The sequence below is a fragment of the Acinonyx jubatus genome, chromosome D4 (genome assembly GCF_027475565.1).
Source record: "Acinonyx jubatus isolate Ajub_Pintada_27869175 chromosome D4, VMU_Ajub_asm_v1.0, whole genome shotgun sequence".
Taxonomy (NCBI): domain Eukaryota; kingdom Metazoa; phylum Chordata; class Mammalia; order Carnivora; family Felidae; genus Acinonyx; species Acinonyx jubatus.
In genome coordinates this window covers 27,075,215-27,096,984 of record NC_069391.1, presented here as the reverse complement: position 1 = coordinate 27,096,984, position 21,770 = coordinate 27,075,215, and the positions used below count along the sequence as shown (strand labels likewise).

The 21,770-nt window shown below is 38.3% G+C and overlaps 1 protein-coding gene across 3 annotated transcripts in view; it reads left to right on the top strand.

Moving 5' to 3' along the window:
* FKTN (fukutin) overlaps nucleotides 1-21,770 on the top strand; it is a 90,955-nt gene that overhangs the window by 64,631 nt on the left and 4,554 nt on the right. For 2 of the 3 annotated variants that reach the window (XM_053204844.1, XM_015077220.3), the window contains exon 10: nucleotides 12,287-12,384. In XM_053204844.1, the coding sequence (XP_053060819.1) occupies nucleotides 12,287-12,384 (98 nt within the window). Of the gene's footprint in view, nucleotides 1-12,286; nucleotides 12,584-21,770 lie in introns of all 3 variants that reach the window. The other variant, XR_008291056.1, reaches the window with a different exon arrangement.

Below are 21,770 nucleotides of genomic sequence, written 5' to 3'. Positions count from 1 at the left end.
ACTGATGTGAAGAGAAAAGAGCTCAAGATTACAAATGTTGAAATAGAGAACTGGGACCAGAAGCGATGAATTTGATCAAGGCAGGCCCAATTGCCATGATAAACTCTGAGCTTTTTGCACCTGATTGGACAGACTAGGTAATCTGAGTTCAAAATAAAAGAAGACTTTTTTATTTAGTATAAAAGTTGAAATTACAGTGTAATCTCTTTTTTAAAATTACCTGTTCTATCCAAAGAGAAATACTATTAAAATTGAGAGAAAGCAAGCACAGCTGAATCTAATTGGTTGTTGATGAGCTATAGATCAAATTTTGGGAAGTTATGCAGTAGAAATAAACGTGTCCTGAGGCTCTGTTTCTGGCATTAAAGAAAAGTTCTGTGCATGCTTTACACGGATGGTTTTTGATATAGTCATTATGCAGGTGCATTCAGGTGTTAAATGATAACAACTACCCATATAAGCTTTAATTTGTCTACTCACTGATGATATAAATTTGTTCTTGTTTCTCCTGTAGTACAGATAATCACTAGTTATGTCCTCTGGAGATTGCATAGCAGAGTTTAATAGTTGGTAGGATAGGTGAAATCACTCAATTTATACTGGAAGTCAGTGGGAAAATGAGGTTCAGTGGGTAGAATTTTATTTTATACAACATGTGTATGCTGCATATATTGATTATATGTTAGAAGTTTGGGATAGCAGTGGAGTGTTGGATCAATAAAGACCTCAGAGATTATATTCTCGTTTAGGCTCTGAAAAGTATATTACCATTCCACTATTACCCTTTTTACTTCTGTATTATCTATAGTGGGATTGTGAGAAGTTTAGTGGAAGAGATAGTTTTAAAAAATGCTAGTAACCATACTGTAACCTTGGCTTCTTTCTTTCTTTCCTTCTTTTTTCTTTTCTTTCTCTTTCTCTTTCTTTCCTTGTTTCTTTCTTTCTTTCTTTCTTTCTTTCTTTCTTTCTTTCTTTCGAGAGGGCACAAGTGACTACGAGGCGGAGAGAGAGAGAGAGAGAGAGAGAGAGAGAGAGAGAGAATCTCACAAGGGGCATAGAGAGAGAGAGAGAGAAGCTGGGCTCACCCGAACCAGGGCTCACGTTTTACCCGAAGCGGGGCTGGAGCTCTCCTGATTGGGGCTTGACCTCACCCGATATGGGACTTGAACTCAAAAACAGTGAGATCATGACCTGAGCCGAAGTCAGACGCTTAAAGACTGAGCCACCCAGGCGCCCTGTAACCTTGGTTTTCAAGAATAGAGTGTATTTCTTAGAAAATTGGGCAAAATTGGTGGTGATAACTTAATGTGGCACAGTAATTCCTCACTTTGCCACATTCCCTTTGGTCCAAACACAAATCACTGATGAATATGTCTACAAGACATCGCTGGGGGCATCTGAGTGACTCAGTCAGTTAAGCAATCTCAATTCAGGTCATGATCTTGCAGTTCCTGGGATCGAGCCCCACATCAGGCTCTGTGTTGACAGTATGGAGCCTGCTTGGGATTCTCTCTCTCCTTCTCTCTCTGCCCCTCCTTTGCTGACTTGCTCTCTCTCTCCCGAAATAAGTAAATAGACACTAAAAAAAAAAAATTAAAGACATCAACATCACTCATCATCAGAGAAATGCAAATCAAAACCACAATGAGCTATCACCTTAAACCTGTCAGAATGGCTAAAATAAAAAAACACAAGAAATAACAAGTGTTGGCAAGGATGTGGGGGAAGAAAGAACCCTCCTACACTGTTGGTGGGAATGTAAATTGGTATAGCCACCGTTGAAAGCAGTATGGAGGTTCCTTAAAAAGTTAAAAATCAAAATATCATATAATCCAATAATTCCACTATTGGGTACTTACCCAAAGAAAACAAAAACACTAATTTGAAAAGATATTTTTGCACCCCTGTTTATTACAACATTATTTACAATAGCCAAGGGGTGTCTGGGTGGCTCAGTCTGTTGGGCATCTGACTTCAGCTCAGGTCATGGTCTCACAGTCCGTGAGTTCGAGCCCCACATCGGGCTCAGTGCTGACAGCTCAGAGCTTGGAGCCTGCTTCGAATTCTCTGTCTCCCTGTTTCTCTGCCCCTCCCCGACTCACGTTCTGTTTGTCTCTCTCTCTCTCCCTCTCTCTCAAAAATGAATAAACATTAAAAAAAAAAACCAATTACAATAGCCAAGATATGGAAACAACCCAAGTGTGTCCATCAATAAACAAGTGCATAAGGAAGATGTAATGTGTACACACACACACACACATATACACACACAGGAATATTACACAGCCATAAAAAAGGATGAAATCATGCCATTTGAAAAAAACATAGATGGACCTAGAGAGTATTCTACTAAGTGAAATAAGTCAGACTGAGAAAGACAAATACCATATGATTTCATGAATAAATGGAATCTAAAACAATCAAAACCAAATGAATGAACAAGCAGAAAGCAGAATCAGACCCATAAATATAGGGAACAAACTGATGGTTGCCAGAGAGGAGGGGGTAGGGAGTTCGGTAAAATGAGTGAAGGACAATGGGAGATATAAGCTTCCAGTAATGGAATAAATAAGTCATGGGAATAAAAGGCACAGTATAAAGAATATAGTCATTGACAATGTAGTAGCAGTGTATGGTGATAGACGGCAACTACACTTAGGATGAATATAGCATGATGTATAAACTTGTCAGATCACTATGTTGTACACCTGAAACTTATGTAACATAGTGTGTCACCTGTACTCAAATATAAAAAAAAAAAAAGAATGAAAATAAAAATAAATAAAAAAATAAAAGACCTAGTGGAACTGAAACAGAATTGAATAAGTGATGAAAAGCAGTATTTAAACAAAATTCCCAAATTAAAGACAGACAGGTGGGATAAATAATAAACCTACATCTAGATACTTCTTAAGGAAACTGTAATGTCAAAAACAAAAAAATTTGCAGGCTACCAGACAAAATAGATTGCTTACAAAGGAACAGCAAATATACCTCTGAAACAGTAGAGGGCAGAAGATAATGGAGGTTATAGCATCTTTCAAAAGCTGAGGAGAAATAACTAAGAAAGTTATATGTAGTTAAAACTAACATTCAAGGGGCGCCTGGGTGGCTCAGTCGGTTGAGCGTCCGACTTCAGTTCAGGTCACAATCTCACGGTTTGTGAGTTCGAGCCCCGCATCGGGCTCTGGGCTGATGGCTCAGAGCCTGGAGCCTGCTTCCGATCCTGTGTCTCCCTCTCTCTCTGCCCCTGCCCCATTCATGCTCTGTCTCTCTCTGTCTCAAAAATAAATAAACATTAAAAAAAATTTAAAAAAAAAACTAACATTCAAGAGGGAAGTCAAAATAAAGACATTTACACATATAAAAAGACTAAGAAAGTTTATGTCTCAGAGACCCATGCTTAAAGATCTATTAAAGGACCCAGAAGGAAGACATAATATATATGAAATAATGGTGAACACAGAAATGGGTAAAATATGTCAGTAAATTTATGAGCCATTGCCTGTAAAAAATAAAATGACAATGTGTTAAAAAGAAAAGTCAAAAAAGGAGAACTGTTGGGGCACCTGAGTGGCATAGTCAGTTGAGCAACCGACTCTTGATTTCAGCTCAGATCATAATGTTACGAGTTCATGAGATCAAGCCCTGCTTCAGCCTCAGCGCGGGCAGCATGGAGCCTGCTTGGGATTTTCTCTTCCTCTCTCTCTGCCCCTCCCATGCTTGTGCTCTCTTGCTCTGTCTCTGTCTCAAAAATAAATAAATAAACATTAAAAAAAAAAAAGGAAAACTTTTTTTTGTTTTTTATTTTTTTCTTTTTTTTTTTTTAATATATGAAATTTATCATCAAATTGGTTTCCATACAACACCCAGTGCTCATCCCAAAAGGTGCCCTCCTCAATACCCATCACCCACCCTCCCCTCCCTCCCACCCCCCATCAACCCTCAGTTTGTTCTCAGTTTTTAACAGTCTCTGACGCTTTGGCTCTCTCCCACTCTAACCTCTTTTTGTTTTTTTTTCCTTCCCCTCCCCCATGGATTTCTGTTAAGTTTCTCAGGATCCACATAAGAGTGAAACCATATGGTATCTGTCTTTCTCTGTATGGCTTATTTCACTTAGCATCACACTCTCTAGTTCCATGCACGTTGCTACAAAAGGCCATATTTCATTTTTTCTCATTGCCACGTAGTATTCCATTGTGTAGATGAACCACAATTTCTTTATCCATTCATCAGTTGATGGACATTTAGGCTCTTTCCATAATTTGGCTAGTGTTGAGAGTGCTGCTATAAACACTGGGGTACAGGTGCCCCTATGCATCAGTACTCCTGTATCCCTTGGAGAAATTCCTAGCAGTGCTATTGCTGGGTCATAGGGTAGGTCTATTTTTAATTATCTGAGGAACCTCCACACTGCTTTCCAGAGCGGCTGCACCAATTTGCATTCCCACCAACGGTGCAAGAGGGTTCCCGTTTCTCCACATCCTCTCCAGCACCTATAGTCTCCTGATTTGTTCATTTTGGCCACTCTGACTGGCGTGAGGTGATACCTGAGTGTGGTTTTGATTTGTATTTCCCTGATAAGGAGCGACGCTGAACATCTTTTCATGTGCCTGTTGGCCATCCGGATGTCTTCTTTAGAGAAGTGTCTATTCATGTTTTCTGCCCATTTCTTCACTGGGTTATTTGTTTCTCGGGTGTGGAGTTTGGTGAGCTCTTTATAGATTTTGGATACTAGCCCTTTGTCTGATATGTCATTTGCAAATATCTTTTCCCATTCCGTTGGTTGCCTTTTAGTTTTGTTGGTTGTTTCCTTTGCTGTGCAGAAGCTTTTTATCTTCATAAGGTCCCAGTAATTCACTTTTGCTTTTAATTCCCTTGCCTTTGGGGATGTGTCGAGTAACAGATTGCTACGGCTGAGGTCAGAGAGGTCTTTTCCTGCTTTCTCCTCTAAGGTTGTGATGGTTTCCTGTCTCACATTCAGGTCCTTTATCCATTTTGAGTTTATTTTTGTGAATTGTGAAGTTTATTGTCAAATTGGTTTCCATACAACACCCCAGTGCTCATCCCAAAAGATGCCCTCTTCAATACCCGTCACCCACCCTCCCCTCCCTCCCACTCCCCATCAACCCTCAGAAAGGAAAACTGTTGATGATAAGTTGAGGAGGAGTTGATTTGTCAGTGTTCAAGGAGTAAAGTATATTTAAGTTCTGTGTGTAAGAAAAGGGTAGAGATTCTGCATGCAATCTGTTTTTATTAGCAAATCTTATAGTGGCGTATATATGTTAAAAGTAAACAGTAACTATTACAAACAGTATCTACTGCTAGTTAGAAATAGTATTTAAAACTTCCAGATAGGGGCATCTGGCTGGCTCAGTTGGTAGAGTATGGGACTCTCGATCTTGGGGTTGTAAGTTTGAGCCCCACATTGGGTGTAGAGATTACTTTTAAAAATATTTTAAAAAAACTTCCAAATAAACAGAACAAAAGGGAATTTATAAACATTTATCAATTAAAGGAAATTAGGAAAGGTGGGTCAAAGAAAAGGTATGGTAAGCTGAAAACGTGAAGATAATCATAATAACATTATAATAGCCCTTACTGTGTATGTGCTAGATACTGTTCTAAGTGAGTACTTTACATTTATTTATTCATTGTATGCTGACATCTCTGTTAGGTACTGTTAGTACCCACATTTTATAAATGAGGAAGTTAAGGTACAAAGAAATTGACCAAGGTATTACAACTGATAAGAGACAGAGCCAGGATTTGAGCCCAGGCAGCCTGGCTCTAGAATTCAAAAAATGTCCAAATATATAATTAACCACAGGAAATAATAGCAGATTAAGCTAATTCATATAAAGATTAAAATGCGATAGAAAAAAAAAACAAAACATACCTATATAATGCTTAGTAAAAGGCATACCTAAAGCAAAATCATACAGAAAGGTTGAAAAAATTATAGAGATAGAAAAAAGATATTCCCCAATACTATTAACCAAAGGAAACTGGTGCTAAATTAAAAGGCCCACAACACAATTTTACAGAGAGATGGTGCACCAAGAAGTGTTAGAGGACTTTAATAATGTGGTCTTTAAGTATATAAATCAAAAGCCGATGAAATTCTAATGAATATTGACATGTCCACAATTATGGTGGGAGATTCCGAAATACTTTTATTTTAAAAACTGCTGATTCAAGCAAAAAAGGAATTAATAAAACTATTGAAAATATGAGCAAAATCAAGCTTGATTTATCATATATATATGTAAATATATATGTAAATATATATGTAAATATATATGTAAATATATATTTACATATATATATGTGTGTATATATATATATATGTAAAAGTCTTTACCCAACAAATGGTGGATATACTTTCTTCTCGGCTATAAATGGGACATTTACAAAAGTTGGTCATGTACTATATCATAAAGACAATCTTAATAAATTTCACATCATTAATAAAAATCTTCCTCTGTGTGTGTGTGTGTGTGTGTGTGTGTGTGTGTGTGTGTGTGAGAGAGAGAGAGAGAGAGAGAGAAAGAGAGAGAGAAATTCTGTTAACAGGTTAAAGGGAGAAAATATACATGTTTATTTCAATAGGTGGCATTGTTTGACCACAATGGAATTATAAATAAACAATTAAAGACCTCTTTAAGATATATGGAAACTTTAAAATGCCCTCATTAATAACTAATGAGTTTAAAATGGAGGGTTGATGGGGGTTGGGGGAGAGGGGAAAGTGGGTGATGGGCATTGAGGAGGGCACCTGTTGGGATGAACACTGGGTCTTGTGTGGAAAGAAAATAAAAAATAAAAGCCAAAAAAAAAAAAGAAATAATAGTGGCAATTATAAAATGTTTAGGACTCAAAGATAATGTACTATACATATCAAAACTTGTAGGATGCAGTTAAAAGGATAGCGGTAAACCTGTAGCCTTAAAAACATTTAAATATTAAAAAATAGATTAAAAAAGCAAATTAAGGGGCACCTGGGTGGCTCAGTCGGTTAAGGGTCCAACTTCAGCTCAGGTCATGATTTCAGGGCTCGTGGGTTCAAGCCCTGTGTCAAGCTCTGTGCTGACAACTTACAGCCTGGTTCTGTGTCTCCCTCTCTCTCTGCTGCTCCCCTGCTCACATTCTGTCTCTCTTTCTCTCAGATGTAAACAAACATTAAAAAAATTATTTAAAAAGCAAATTAAGCATTTAATTGAAGAAAGTAAAAGAATAATGCTGTCAGCCTAAGCACAGTGAAGGAAGAAAGCCAAGAGAAAAAAAAATAATAATGAAATAGAAAACAGTATCAAAGATCAACAAATCCAAATGCTCGTTCTTAAAAAAAAATAAAAACTAGCAAATTAAACTAGACATCTAACAAGATTGATCAAGAAAAAAGAAAAAGGGCGCTTGGATGGCTCAGTCTGTTAAGCATCTGACTTTGGCTCAGGTTGTGATCTCACAGTTCATGGGTTCAAGTCCCATTGTCGGGCTCTGTGCTGACAGCTCAGAGCCTCGAGCTGGCTTCAGATTCTTTGTCTCTCTGTGTCTCTCCCCTGCTCACGCTTTGTCTCTCTCTCTCAAAAATAAACATTTAAAAATTTTTTAAAAAAGAGTAAAATTAAATATTGACTACTCTAACCCAAGAGCTTTAGAGTTTATGCTCTTAACTATGTTACACTGACTCCAAAGGAAAATGTTAGGGACGTTAAATCATTAAATTTGATAATAAGGTGTAATACGAAAATGATAAGATTTTCTGGGCAAAAATAAATGTCAAAACTCAAGAAGATCTAGGAAACTTATACTCATGAAAGAAATTGAATTAATAATCAGAAATTCTTCTTTCCAGGGTGCCCAGGTGGCTCAGTCGGCTAGGCGTCCAGCTTTGTCTCAGGTCATGATCTCACGGTTCATGGGTTCGAGCCCCGCATCAGGCTCTGTGCTGACAGCTCAGAGCCTGGAGCCTGCTTCAGATTCTGTGTCTTCTTCTCTCTCTACCCCTCCCCTGCTCACGTTCTGTCTCTCTTCTCTCTCAAAAATAAATAAACATTTAAAAAAAGAAAAAGAAAAATTCTCCTTTCCCCCTCTTGTCCCAAATGAAAGGCCAAGAAAGTTTACAGGAAAGTTTTACCATGCCTTCACAAAGTAGATTATTCCCTATATTATATCTCCTATTTCAGAAAATTTAAAAAGGAAAAATATGAAAAATATGCTTTAAGCAACTCATTGTCTGAGATTGATAGCAAAATTAGACTTGGACAATGCCAACAAAATTTTTAAAGGGAAATTACAATATTGTCGAACAGATGAAAATATCTTAAATGAAATACAACAAATCAAATTTTATAGTATCTATATATTTGTGTAATTCTCAACATTAAAGGATTAAAAGATTAAAGGAGAAAAACCTTTGATGATTGTTTCAATAGATGACATTAAAAACTTTTGATAAATTTCATAATTAACCAGAAGGGAGGGGAAAGATCTTTTAGCAAGTTTGAAATAAAAGGGATCTGGAATTTCCTTAACCAGATAAAGGGAATATACCAAAAACCTAGAGTGAGCAATCATATTTGATGGTAAACTTTTTAGAAGCTTTTCTATTAAAATCAGAAACAAACAAAAACTATGTGCTATCCTTGCTTCCATTAAGCCAAATGCTAGAGGGCTTAGGCATTGTAATAACACAAGAAAAAGAAATTAAGAATTAAAGAAGAGACCAAACTGATAATGAGAATAAACCATTTGTGGTGTTTTACAGGAAATTCTTGTTTAAGACCATGGCTCTGCTGTTTTAACTTAAGAGTCTAATGCAAATTATGTTTAAAAAGGTCAGATTCAGTTACAATTGATGGTGTCTCTGTCTCACTTAGCCTAGCTACCTAGGAATAATAACAGCAATGTTTTTCACTTAGCAATAATGTCTATAGGTTGTACAATTAAACTGGTGAGATTACTTTATCCCACCACCAGTAAGTGGTTTTACAGATTATAAGGATGTCTGTGAGGAGAAAAAAATGGAAACGGTCTACTCCAACTAACTCTCTCTCTCTGTCTTTTTTTTTTTTTAACTCCCAACTAACTCTTAATTCTAATTACTATTTTATGCAAAGATAAAATGAACGTGGCATGAAATAGAAATGTGAATGGAAGGATTTTTGTTTATGTGAAAAGATCCCTTGAACTTACTAGGTTCCAATTGAAATCTGTTCCCATTTTAGATCCTGTCTCAGAGCTTTCAAGTACAAACTGCTTAGCCAAACAGAATCTTAGCTTTCAAAGCTAAGGTAAGGTCGCAGACCCATGGTGTGGTCCAGTCGTAGTGTTTACTGGTAACCTGGACAGAGCACATGGCATGTGCTGTTCTCTGTCACCCACCCCCCTCTTCCTCTCCGCAATCCCATTTCACAATCTGTTTTCACATTTTATGGTTTGTTTACCTTTCCTCTTCTCCTAGGAAGCTGGAATTTTCTTTTTGCTGATCGAATTGAAAATTATTTAAGTGAAAAGAAAACCACAAAGATTTAGGGGTATTTCCATTCAGGAACAAAAATGAACGTTTCAGTTAAATTGTCTTTGAATTACTTTTAACATTGCATATGTAGTTTTAATGTTTTGGTTTTGTTCATTCGAACATTTCATTGTTTAAAATATTGCTGTTGTAAAATTTGTGGTATTCTCATCCCAGACCTGTGATTTTTCTTATGTTCATTTCTTTGATAGACTGTAGAGGCTAATATTTACGAGAGGAATTTCCTGGACTAGGTTACAAAATAGACCGTAATTTCTGCCTCATTTCAACTTCAGTGTGTCAACTTGATAGGAGAGGACAGGTGGACATTCTGGTGACCAGAATCTGATAGGGGAGGGTGGAGGCCAGTGATGGATGGCTGTGTCTGATGACAAAATAAGCATTTCCATGAATATGAGTGTGCAGAATAAAATTGGGACCAGCAGATGGTAGAGCTATGCTGTATCTTATTTCTTCCTCAGCTCTGAGATTTTCTGTGGCCGTTTTTTCACAGAAGCCAGCTGGGATTGTCTATTAACTGCCAGCACCCATTGGTTTGGGTAGAAGGAACTTGTTGCTTTCTTTAGAATTTGTTCAGCCTCTCCTTTTCATGTATGGCTTTACGTTCATCTGGTGGTAAAACATGATATTTAACCGCAGAATACGTGAGAACTGACCTTTCCTTGGAGAACATCCCAGCTAGATCCCATTTCTACAAAATGATTATGCTTTGACATCTGGCTTTTTTCCTGTTCCTTTTTTCTTTAATCCTCTGATATTTTAAATTTCTGTGATCTCTGCGATTGCCACTTCAGATCTCATTACTGAAAGTTCTTTTCATGTTGTGAAGAGAAGAAACATTCCTCAGAAAACATCAACACAGAATATAGGGCTGTAATATAAACTTAAACCTAATGAACCTGCTCATTTTAGCTTTCCTTTGTAATATATTGAATTTAATTTACTGATCCAGAGTTCATTTAAGAAACATGTTTTGGTTTGATTTCTCAAACTTACCTGCTAGTTAAAATAGTTCTGCTATAGACAGAGTAAGATTCATTATAAGTAACATTGCCTGGGCTGGTGTCGAGATGTTCTTTAGCATTTGAGATGAAAGAAAGGCAGAAACTACAGATAGGTTTAAGGGACAGAAGCCTGGGAATGCATCTTGGAGTCATGCTTGCTGTATATCCTCGGGAAATCCAGGCTCTAAGAGAAAAGAAGATTCACCTCACACATGTGTTGCTTATTTTAGTGTTGTGTAGTCAGCTTCTTTCAGTAGTAGTTTGAATTGGATGGGGATTTAATGATGTGTGAACTATTAAAAATAAGAAAGTAAGTTTGTGGCTGAGAACAGAGATTTAAAAAAAAAAGGAGGGGGGCAAGTGGTAAAATAAAAGCAGGGCAGGAAGAATGGGTCTGTATAGCTGTCGTTAAGAGAGATATTGTTGAAGTGCAGACAGCCAAGCATTAGACCTCGATTCCTGCGTTTGAGGAGGGGGCTGGTGCGTGAAGCTTTTACTCAGAAAGCTGTCTTAAGTGTGGCTTGATTCAGGTTGTCTGGCTGACTAGAAAGGTTTTGTTTCCATTCTCACTTCTGTACATGCCTCCCCTCCATGTATGAAGAATTGCAAGTATTGGGGTGCCTGGTGGCTCAGTCGGTTAAGTGTCCAACTCTTGATTTCAGCTCAGGTCATGATCGCACAGTTTGTGGGATCAAGCCCCTTCTCGGCCTCTGCTCTGACAGCACAGAGCCTACTTGGGATTCTCTCTCTCCCTCTCTCTGCCCCTCCCCACTGATATACACTCTTTCTCTCAAATAAATAAATAAACTTTAAGAAAAAATGAAGAAGTCAAGTATTAGAAATGTTGTAAAAAAAAAGGAATAGTTAACTAGAATTTAAATAAAACTTTGAGGAAACAAAGAATATCTATATATTCATGGATTTATTTAGGAATAAATGTTTAAGGAATGGCCACAGCTAAATCCAAGTCCTTCCCTGGGGTTTTCTGAGCTCTATCATTTTTCCTCCACTTTTTGGCAGCTTTTTGCTTTGACTTCATTCTCAGACAGGCTCTTTCTGCTAATAGATAACAAAGATGCTCAGCTTCCATCTCACCAGCTTAGAAACCTCAGCAAAAAAGAATGCCTCTTTCCCCCAGTAGTCCCAACGGAAATCCCAGAGTTGACTTTTATTTGCCTAATTTGTGTATATTCCCATCCCTGATCCAGTCACTATAATGTACTGGTTACGCCTGGGTCTTTGTACCTCAGGGGCCTGGGGGTTGGGTTAGTCCCTCCTAAACCATAGAGAATAAGGAGAGGCAAATGGAGGTGCTGTCAACATTAGAAGAGGAATGGGAAGGGCGCCTGGGTGGCTCAGTCGGTTAAGCATCTGACTCAATATCGGCTCAGGTCATGATTTCACGAGTCGATTCGTGAGTTCCAGCCCCTCATCTGACTCTGTGCTGACAGTATAAAGCCTGCTTGGGTTCTCTCTCTCTCTCTGCCCTTCCCCTGCCCATGCACAGGTGCTCTCTCTCCCTCTCTCTCTCTCTAAATAAATAAACTTAAAAAAAAAAAATAGAAGAGGAAGGGGATGCTGGACAGTCAGAAACAACAAAATACCCACCATGTCTGTCCCCAAAGCTATTGAGTGGGAGAGGCCTTTCCTTCAGCCCAAAGTTCACTAGCAACTGGGTTCCTGAGGTAAACTTTTACTCTTGAGCCTAACCCCTCTCTACATTGCCTCTGTTTTGCTGCAGGTACCTATTTCCCAAGTTTACACTGTGCTGGACTGAGTTTGTAGACATGAAGATTCATGTGCCCTGTGAAACCATTGACTACATTGAAGCCAACTATGGTAAGACCTGGAAGATTCCCGTGAAGACATGGGACTGGAAGCGCTCTCCCCCCAATGTACGGCCCAATGGAGTCTGGCCTATTTCTGAGTGGGATGAGGTTATCCAGTTATACTGAGACAGTAACTTGAAATGGTAGAATTCCTCGTCTGAAACAAAGGTGGATAACTGTTTAAGAAGATACATCTCTATGTGTCAAACGTAAGTAGGAGCCAAAGATATATGTCAAGTTTGAAGACGCAGAGAGTCTTAACCTCTGAGCCATCTGATTTAATCCTCTCATTTTACATTTGTTAAGGAGCCCCCATGTGCCAAGTGCAGTGCTAGGTTACAGTGGAGGAGCAGAAGTGAGTGAGGCACGTGCCTGTCTCTCTTTCCCTTCCCTTTGGTAAGCACCTCAATTTTCCTTGGAGGGAAACACCCTCACCCTTTGAAGAGCTCATACAGAATATGATGTTCTTTAAAGATTTTAGATAATGCCTGGACTGGAACACAGGTTTATCGGGCAAAGCTAAGGAGGGATATACTCGTAGAAAAGAATAGCCCGTTGCTGTTATCAGCAGTGAAGCTTGTATGTTAGTGCTGCTTTTAAGGTTGTAGAGTCTGAGTTAATATTTAAGTGATCACACTTTAGATGGCCTCAAGAAAAGATGCTAGCAGATTCATTTTACAAGCAACCTGATATGGAGTTCATCTAGAGCACAGGGCATCATTCTATAAGAGAACAAGAGCTTCTTTTTAACTTTGTCAAAGATATGCAAATTTCCATACATTTTCTATTTTTATGTTTGAAATGAAAAGAAAGCTTATGCTTGTGTGAAGCTTAAATTTCCAGCCATTGTGAGAATATTTTCACTGACCTCTATAGCACTTGTTAACAAATCATTCAAGTGAGATCATGCTACCAGACAGGATTTTGAAAGGGTTGTCATTTCATGAAACTTACTTTCCTTATTTCTTTCCTAACCATCTGTTAGGTGGAAATATGAGCTATTCATGGACTTTAATATTTTCTGAACTTAGAATCCTTGTACTCCCAATTTTAATGTTAACACTAAAATATTAATAGAAATACCTCTAATTTTTCTAATTGTACTCTTCATTGTACTCATTGATCAGTTACAGTTCCATATCTTTCATTCATGGCCTATAAACAAATTTAAATGATATGTAAACCTACCTGTTCCTTTTCCTCTTCCAGTACTCTCTCACATCTCCAAAAGGAAGATAAATGGCAAACCTGAGAAATGCTTTCTCCCCTGCCCCACCCCCACATCATAGTGTCTGTAAAGTCTGTGTCCATTCTAATTCTATCTCAGTGTTCTATCTGTTGCTTATTGATGGGACAAGAACGCAGACTTCCCTGCTTTATCAAGTACCACCCATTCTGAGACCCTTCAGGTTCCTTTTGCGCCCTCAGGACATGTTTCAGAGTGGGCTAGGATGACTCAGTCTCCCTCATCTCTTCATGGGTCACTTTAATTACATATTCCAAGTGAGAGGTAAAGTCACAATAAGCACTGCTCGCTTTTTCTTTGTCCAAGAAGGCAGCTGAGTCTTACATTTTGTCTAGGCTGCTTAGGACAACTTTCTGGGCAAGATCACAGATTTTCCTCTAAAACCAGAGAATAATAGGAGTGTCAGAAATGGAAACCAGAGGTCTGAGGGAATGGGCTTGACTGAGTTTTCCTAAAACAAAGTTGGGAAAAGTGACCAGCAACCACCCCACTCTATACTTTCAAAACATCAAAACCTTTTTTAAATAAATGGTAACCACTGACCTTCCTCTCTTGGGATGAGATTTCCATGCATCATCATTGGATCTTTTCATAACTAACATCATTAGGTTTTCAGGGACACGTATAGATTACCAGTAAACTTGTCCCCAGATGACAGGCCATTGTAATCAACTTTCCCTTTGCTAGAAAACCAGTCCATAGAAATCATACCCAAATTCTAAATAGCTGAACCTAATTTAATTTTTCATGGTTGAAAAAATATCAGATAATAATAATAACGTTCCTGGCCAGAATCCACCCTGCTTAGTGAGGACCATTTGCTTGTGCTTAGCATCTAGAAGTGCATACAAAAGTTCATACTCATTTCTGCCCATTTCAAATTGGGGCTTCCACTGTTTGCCAAGGGCTCTTACCCACTCCTATTTAGGTTATTTTTCTTTTATCTGTCCCTGGAGTCCATGGTCTTAAAGTATCCAAAATCTAAGATGTCTTGGCCTCATTGACAGAGGTTCTATATCCTTTCCTTCATAGGTCACTGGCAGCTAACGTACCTTTCTTGGCTACCTTCTGGTTTCACAGGCTTCAGCTCTTGGGTCCTACCCTAGTTTGAGGGAATGAGAGCTTTTCCCCATACTCTGAACGCCAGGCTTGCTTCTGATACAGATTCAGCCATACTTCATCCTGTGTTTCTTGACAGTTCTTAACTGTGCTGAGTGTCCAGAGACCTTGGTTTGGGTGAATCTACCATCACACCTCATCAAATCACTTTTTTTCCTTCACCTTAGTATTCCAACAATAGTTCTCCTAATATGACCACTTTGAGGTTCACTTTGGCTTACCAGGAGAAAACCTCTTATAGTAACTTGGAGGTTAGGCACCCATGGATGTCTCCAGAGAGATCCTGAGAGGCAAGATTGATAACCTCCCACTTGACAACAGGTGGCCACTCTTCCTTCTCAAGGCAAGGAGTACTTGGCCTTCTCCCCTCTGCTGCAGCTACTGATAACCTGGCCCCTGGAATAAAACTGCAGTTCTCAAAATCAGGCATCCCTAAGAAGCTGGGCAGTGGGATGGCCGGTTTCTTTGATTCCCTAGCTACAAACCCTGAAATATGACCACTAGCTGGCAGAATGTCTACCATCCTCCCCAAACAAGTTAACTCTTGAGGGAAAATCATCTTGCTCTTGAGTCTTAAAGACTAGAGGGTCACATTCATTTTCTCCTTATTTTATAGCTAAATCAGTAAGCTATAGGAGTGATTTGATAAACAACAGAGGCTAAAACTCAGGAGTGCCATGACTTTGGGCCCTGTCCCTGTTTCAGTGCATCATGGCACAGCATCTTAACTCTGATTGAGATATTTGGCAGAGAAGTCATCCTGTGCCTAGGGACTCAGTTTCAGGGTGTTTCTGCCATTCCTCGCTTAGTATCTTTCTGCCCAGATTGAGAACCCGAAGTGACAAAGAGATCAAGAAGGAGTGTTTCTTTCTTGTCCAAAATACTTACACTGCTTTCATACCTTTATCTGCAAAATGCCATATCTCCAAAAGGTAAAATAGTTCATGTTTGGAGACATCAGCCTTTGGTCCTGATATTCTTAACATCCAGGAGTACCTGATTCTCTTAAGTTCAAGATGCATCCCATTGCTGCTTCACCCCATCCACCTCCCCAGGAAACAACACCAATCTGCTAAGCACCCACTTCCCAAGAGTCCTTCCTCCTTCCCTTATTGATACCCTCTTATGGATACAAGTAGTTGAGAATAATTCGACTGTGCTCATTCCTCTCCTTCTTTGTGACCCCAAACCATTGTATCCAGTCTTACCATGGCTGCAAAGCTTCTGATGGCACATGGGACAGCAGGGTGTTCCATAGAAAAGTGGGGGTTTGTAGATTGGGGACCAGAGCTGCATCTGAGAAGCACACTTGGAACGAATTTCCACACTCCAGCCTAACACCTCACCCAGTATCACAAGCCTAAGAAAGTCTCCCCCAAATTTCACCTCCTGGAAAATGAACGATTCTTTCATCCTCAGTATTATAAATCGCCATGGGAAATGTTCCCTCAAAATCTAGTCAGAGAAAGTGCCACATTCCCAACTCCTGATACTTAATTATCATGGGAAAACTCCACTTCCTGACCAGACAAAAGGATATCTTTGAAAAAATGTCCCAGCAGGGGTTTCTCTTTCCTCCTCTTCTTCCTCTGTCATTAAGACCTGGGCTAGGACACCTCTAACATTTCACTTAGGGGAGTCAGCATGTTGGTTTAAAAAGACCACAAACTTCTGAATTAGGCCCAAGTTTGAATCCTAGCTTCATCATGTGGGATTTCTGGCAGAGAACCTCTCAGCCTCATTTTCCACAAAGTGAACTGGGGAGATGAGGTGTATTTCTTAGGATTTTCACTTAGGATAAAATGAAATAAAGTGCTTAGCACTGGGCCTAGTATTACTCAGGAGATGTTCAATTTCCTACTTCCAAGTCTCCTTTCTAATTATTTTTCAAATGGGATTGAAGTAACTATGGTTCAGAACATGAACCTTACTCAGGAGGTTGGGTGACTGAATTTGCTTAGGAAAAAAAATTGTTTCATTGTATCAAGGCATTAAAGGACAAATTATATGGTTCATGAATTCAGAGACATTACCGAGTTGTCTCCTCTAAATAGAACTTGTATTTTCATTTTATTGCTCAAACTGTTGTCTCCTAAAGACTCCTTATATGATCCCTTCTGTTATCTAGTTCCTTCGTCCCAAGCAATTTACTCTCTCTACCTCTGTACGTTTGGTACTTGCTCTGCCCCGGGCTTCTTCTTTAATATTCTAGTATATTCTAGAGATAAATTCTCATCTCCTTGTTAGTAAATCTCTACCCAGCCAAAATCAGATGTAAGTCATGATTTACAGAGGGAAAGAATTTGGAATACTTAGTTTCATATAACTATCAGTGCTGATGAATGTCTCTATCGGTGTTTTAATAAAGGAGAGATGAAAAATACTCATTTCCACCTTTTTCCATCAAATTTGTATTTCTGTCCCAGGCAAGAATCAACAGGGTATGTGATGCTTTTGTAAGCTTCTCTGCACAGGCTAAAATCTAATGATAGTTTATAAGTCATACAGGCCAGTTCAATAGTGATACCTCTTCACAGGACCAGTACTAAAGTAGGCAAGTCTACATTTTCCTAATGACAAATCTCTGCTTCTGTATTTACAGAACTTCTAGGTTAGGATACCCCCCCCCCTTGGCCTCCCCCAACCCAACCCAATGTAGAGATTATGTGGAAACCCATTAGCCAACCGAGCTGTTGTATACTTACAAGCAGCTCTCACAGTGGGTTTGAAAGGGAGCATGAGGAGAATTAGAAGTACTGTATTTTGTTACATAAAACAATGTACTGTCTCCCGCACCATTAAGAAGAATTACAAGATTTTGTCGTCTTTTGATGACTCATTGAGAGCATGGGGAATAGTTCATGTGTTTGTTAAATGAAAATCGTATGTAGCTATTTGTGTGTCCGTTCCACTTTATAACCAGAAAAACATGATTGTGAATTTTTTAAACAAAGTGATATTTTAAACATGGGTAAATTTCAGTGTATGCTTACCAGTTTACTATTTGGTTTTATCTTCAGGTACAGGTAGTTTGTGGTACTACTGAAAATACCTTTAATATTATTATTTTGATCAGAATTTGTAATATATAATCGGTATGGGATGATGAATAAAGTCTTTTTAATCACATGAGATATTTGTGTTTATTCTTGAAGTTTGCAGTAGATATTGTTACAGCCACTAACATTCATAAGCAACCTGGCAAAATAGTCCATCTTGCCACCGGTATAGTATTTCTAAAATTAAGGTAAAATGAAGTCATTTGGGTGGACCCTAATCGAATATGACCAAGTCCCATAAGAAGAGATTGGAATACAGACAGGCACAGTGGGAACACTATGTGAAGATTAGAGAGAAGGTGGCCATCTACAAGTCAAGGAGAGAGGCCCGCAGAAGAAACCAACCCTACCAACACCTTGATCTTGGACTTCTAGCCTACAGAACTGTGAGAAAATAAATGTCTGTTTTAAGCCACCCAGTCTTCATTAGGCAGCCCTTGATTAATGCAGTGATCAAGACAGTGTGGTATTGGTAAAGAGATAGACACATAGATCACCTGAAGAGAATAAAGAACCCAGAAATTGATACACAAATGTGCTCACCAGGATTGTTGATCAAAGAGCAAAAGCAATTCAGTGGAGGCAAGGATAGCCATCTCAACAACAATAACAAAAATAACCTCAACTTGAAATTCATACTTTATACAAAAATGAACTCAGGTATAATGTACTAAAATGTAAAACTACGAAACTTTCAGGAAAAAAAATAAAATCTTAATGACCTAGGACTAGGCAGAGCTCTTTCTTAAGACTTGATACCAAAAGCACAATTCATAAAAGGAAAAATTGATAAGGTGGACTTCATCAAAATTAAAATTTGCAGCTCTGCAAAAGCCTACCAGAAAAGGATGGAAAGTCAAGCTGCAGACTAGGAGAAAACATTTGCAAACAACATGTCTGACAAAAGACTAGCATCTAGAATATATAAAGAACCTGAACCCTCAACAGCTTAGAAAAATCCAATTAGAAAATGGGCAAAAGACATGAATAGACATTTCCCTGGAAAAGACCTACAGGTGACACGCACGCTAAAAAGATGTTCAGCATCATTAACCAAGCAGTCAAAAGCAGTAGCCAAAGCAATCCTGAGAAAGAAGAACAAAGCTGGAGGCATTACACTTGCTGGTTTTACACTAAATTATAGTGCTATACTAATCAATACAGTACTAGCATAAAAACAGACACATAGACCAATGGAACAGAATTGAAAGCCTAGAAATAAACCCCTGCATAAACAGTCAACTAATATTTGACAAAAGAGCCAAGAATACTGAACAGAGGAAATACAGTCTCTTTAATGGGCTGGATGGAGTGCCTGGGTGACTCAGTTAAGCGTCCGACTTCTGCTCAGGTCATGATCTCCCAGTCCGTGAGTTTGAGCCCTGTGTGGAGCTCTGTGCTGATAGCTCAGAGCCTGAAGCCTGCTTCAGATTCTGTGTCTGCCTCTCTCTGCCCCTTCCCTGCTCACACTCTGTCTCCCTCTCTCAAAAATAAACATTAAAAAAATTAAAAAATAAAAATAAATAAGTGGGGCTGGGAAATTTTGGATATTCACATGCAAAAGAATGAAACTAGACTTCTATCTTACACCACTCACAAAAATTAACTCAAAATGTATTTGCATAAATGTGAGGCTTGAAACCATAAAACACCTAGAAGAAAGTGGGAAAAAAACTTCCTTGACATTGCTCTTGTCAATGATTTTTTGGATATGTCACGAGAAGCACCAAATGCAACAAAAGTGAAAGTAAACAAGTGGGACTACCTCAAGGTTAGAAGCCTCCACAAAGGAAAGGAAACTACAATGAAAAATAACCTATAGAGTGGGAATAAATATTTGCAAACAATATATCTGATAAGAGGTTAATAGGCAAAATACATAAGGAACTCCTACAACTCAATAGCAAAAAGTAGCATAATCCAGTTAAAAGTAGGCGAGGAAACCGAATAGACATTTTTCCAAAAGAGATACTCAAGTGGCCAAAAGGTACATGAAAAGGTGGTCAACATCACTAATCATCAGGAAAATGCAAATCAAAACCTCACATCTGTTAGAATGGCTGTTACCAAAAAGAAAAGAGCCAAAAAGTGCTGATGAGAATGTGCAGAAAAGGGAACACATACGCACTGCTGGTGGGAATGTAAATTGGTGCAGCCACTAGGAAAATGGGATGAAGCTTCCTCAGAATATTAGAAATAGAGCTACCATACAATCCAGCAGTTCCACTTCTGGATGTTTATCTGAAGGAAATGAAATCATTATGGCAAAAAGATTTCTGCATCCTCTGTACATTGTAGCTTTACTTACAATAGCCAAGATATGGAAACAACCTAAGTATCCATCAAGGTATGAATGGATAAGAGGATGTGGTATATATAGAGAGACAATGGAATATTATTTAGCCACAAGAAAGAAGGAAATCCTGCCATTTGTGGCAACATAAGTGAACCTTGAAGGCATTATGTTAAGCGAAGTATCATAGAAAGACAACTACTGTATGATCTTGTTTGTATGTGGAATCTAGAAAAACAAAACTTATAAACAGAGAAGAGATTGGTGGTTGCCAGAGAAAGAGGGTAGGGACAGGGATAATTGGGTGAAGGTGGACAAAAGGTACAAACTCCTAGTTATGAGATAAGTTCTTGGGATATAATGTACAGCATAATGAGTCCAGTTAACAATACTATATTGTATATTTGAAAGTTGCTAAGAGAACCGATGTTAAAAGTTCTCATCACGAGAAAACAAAACCTTGAGCCACGTGAGGTGATGGATGTTAACTAAACTTGTCATCATTTCACAATACATATCATCTATCATATATTATGTTGTACACCTTAAACTCAAACAGTGTTATAGGTCAATTACATCTCAATAAACCTGGGGCAGATGTTGCCATTTCTGTTTGTCATAATTTCTTCCATGAACACCTCATGAGCTATTACTGAGGCAAATATTAACAAACCAGTCCTTGCTTTGCTGATAATTAGAAACCATCTTCTGTGTTGTCACTGGTATGAGAAGTGACTTCGGTCAGAGCTTGCAGGTGTTTCAGCCTGTGCCCCAGCTCTGCTTCATCACACTTTGTGTCTGGGGCTCTTATCTTTTTCTTTCTACACAAAAATGCAAAGTCTGCTGAATTTCAACGTTTTCCTCTTCCGAAATGTATACTTTTCCAGAAATCTTGTGGAAATGCCCATCTTTACTAAAAGTTACTACTGCTTCTATTTCTAACCTAAATTTACACCTTTGCTGATTAAGAAAGTTTCCCTATGACTGTTCTTCTCCCCTCCATGTAACATACCCAACCTTCATATAAACTGCTGACCCAAGGTGCTAAGTGTACCAGCATTTTCTGAAGGGAGTAAAAGTTATCATTGTTAATAGAGGAGTAAAGACAGAGAGCTATAATACTGATTATTAATATAACTTTTTAAAAAGATGTTCAGCATCATTAACCATCAGGGGAATGCAAATTACAACCACAATGAGGTATCCACTGCACACCTGTTAGAATGGCTAAAATTTTAAATCATGGTAACACCGAATCCTATAGTTGTCTCTAATATGGTTTTCTTTTTGGATGTGTACTGTACCTCATTGTTTGTACTATGATTTTCCTAGAGAATGTCCTTCCACGTTTTACAAAAATTAATATATAAATAACATTCTTTGTTAAAGATTTAAAGGAATAATCTTGTCACAGTTTTTAGAAGACAGATTTTTAGATTTTTTGCTTTTTCTCCTTCCTTTCCTCCAATTCTTCTTTGATTTGCTCTGTAAATTTAGTAATCCTCTTTAAAACTTATTTTCTCACTTATTACTCATTTGTATCCTTTATAGTTGACCATTCCCAAATTTGATTTAGCAGCAAGAGCCCTTTAGCAGCTGGTATCATTATTCTTAGGCTTCTGTAAGTTTAATTAATTTCATATTTATCACCAGTTTTTTTTTCCTCATCTAAAACTCCT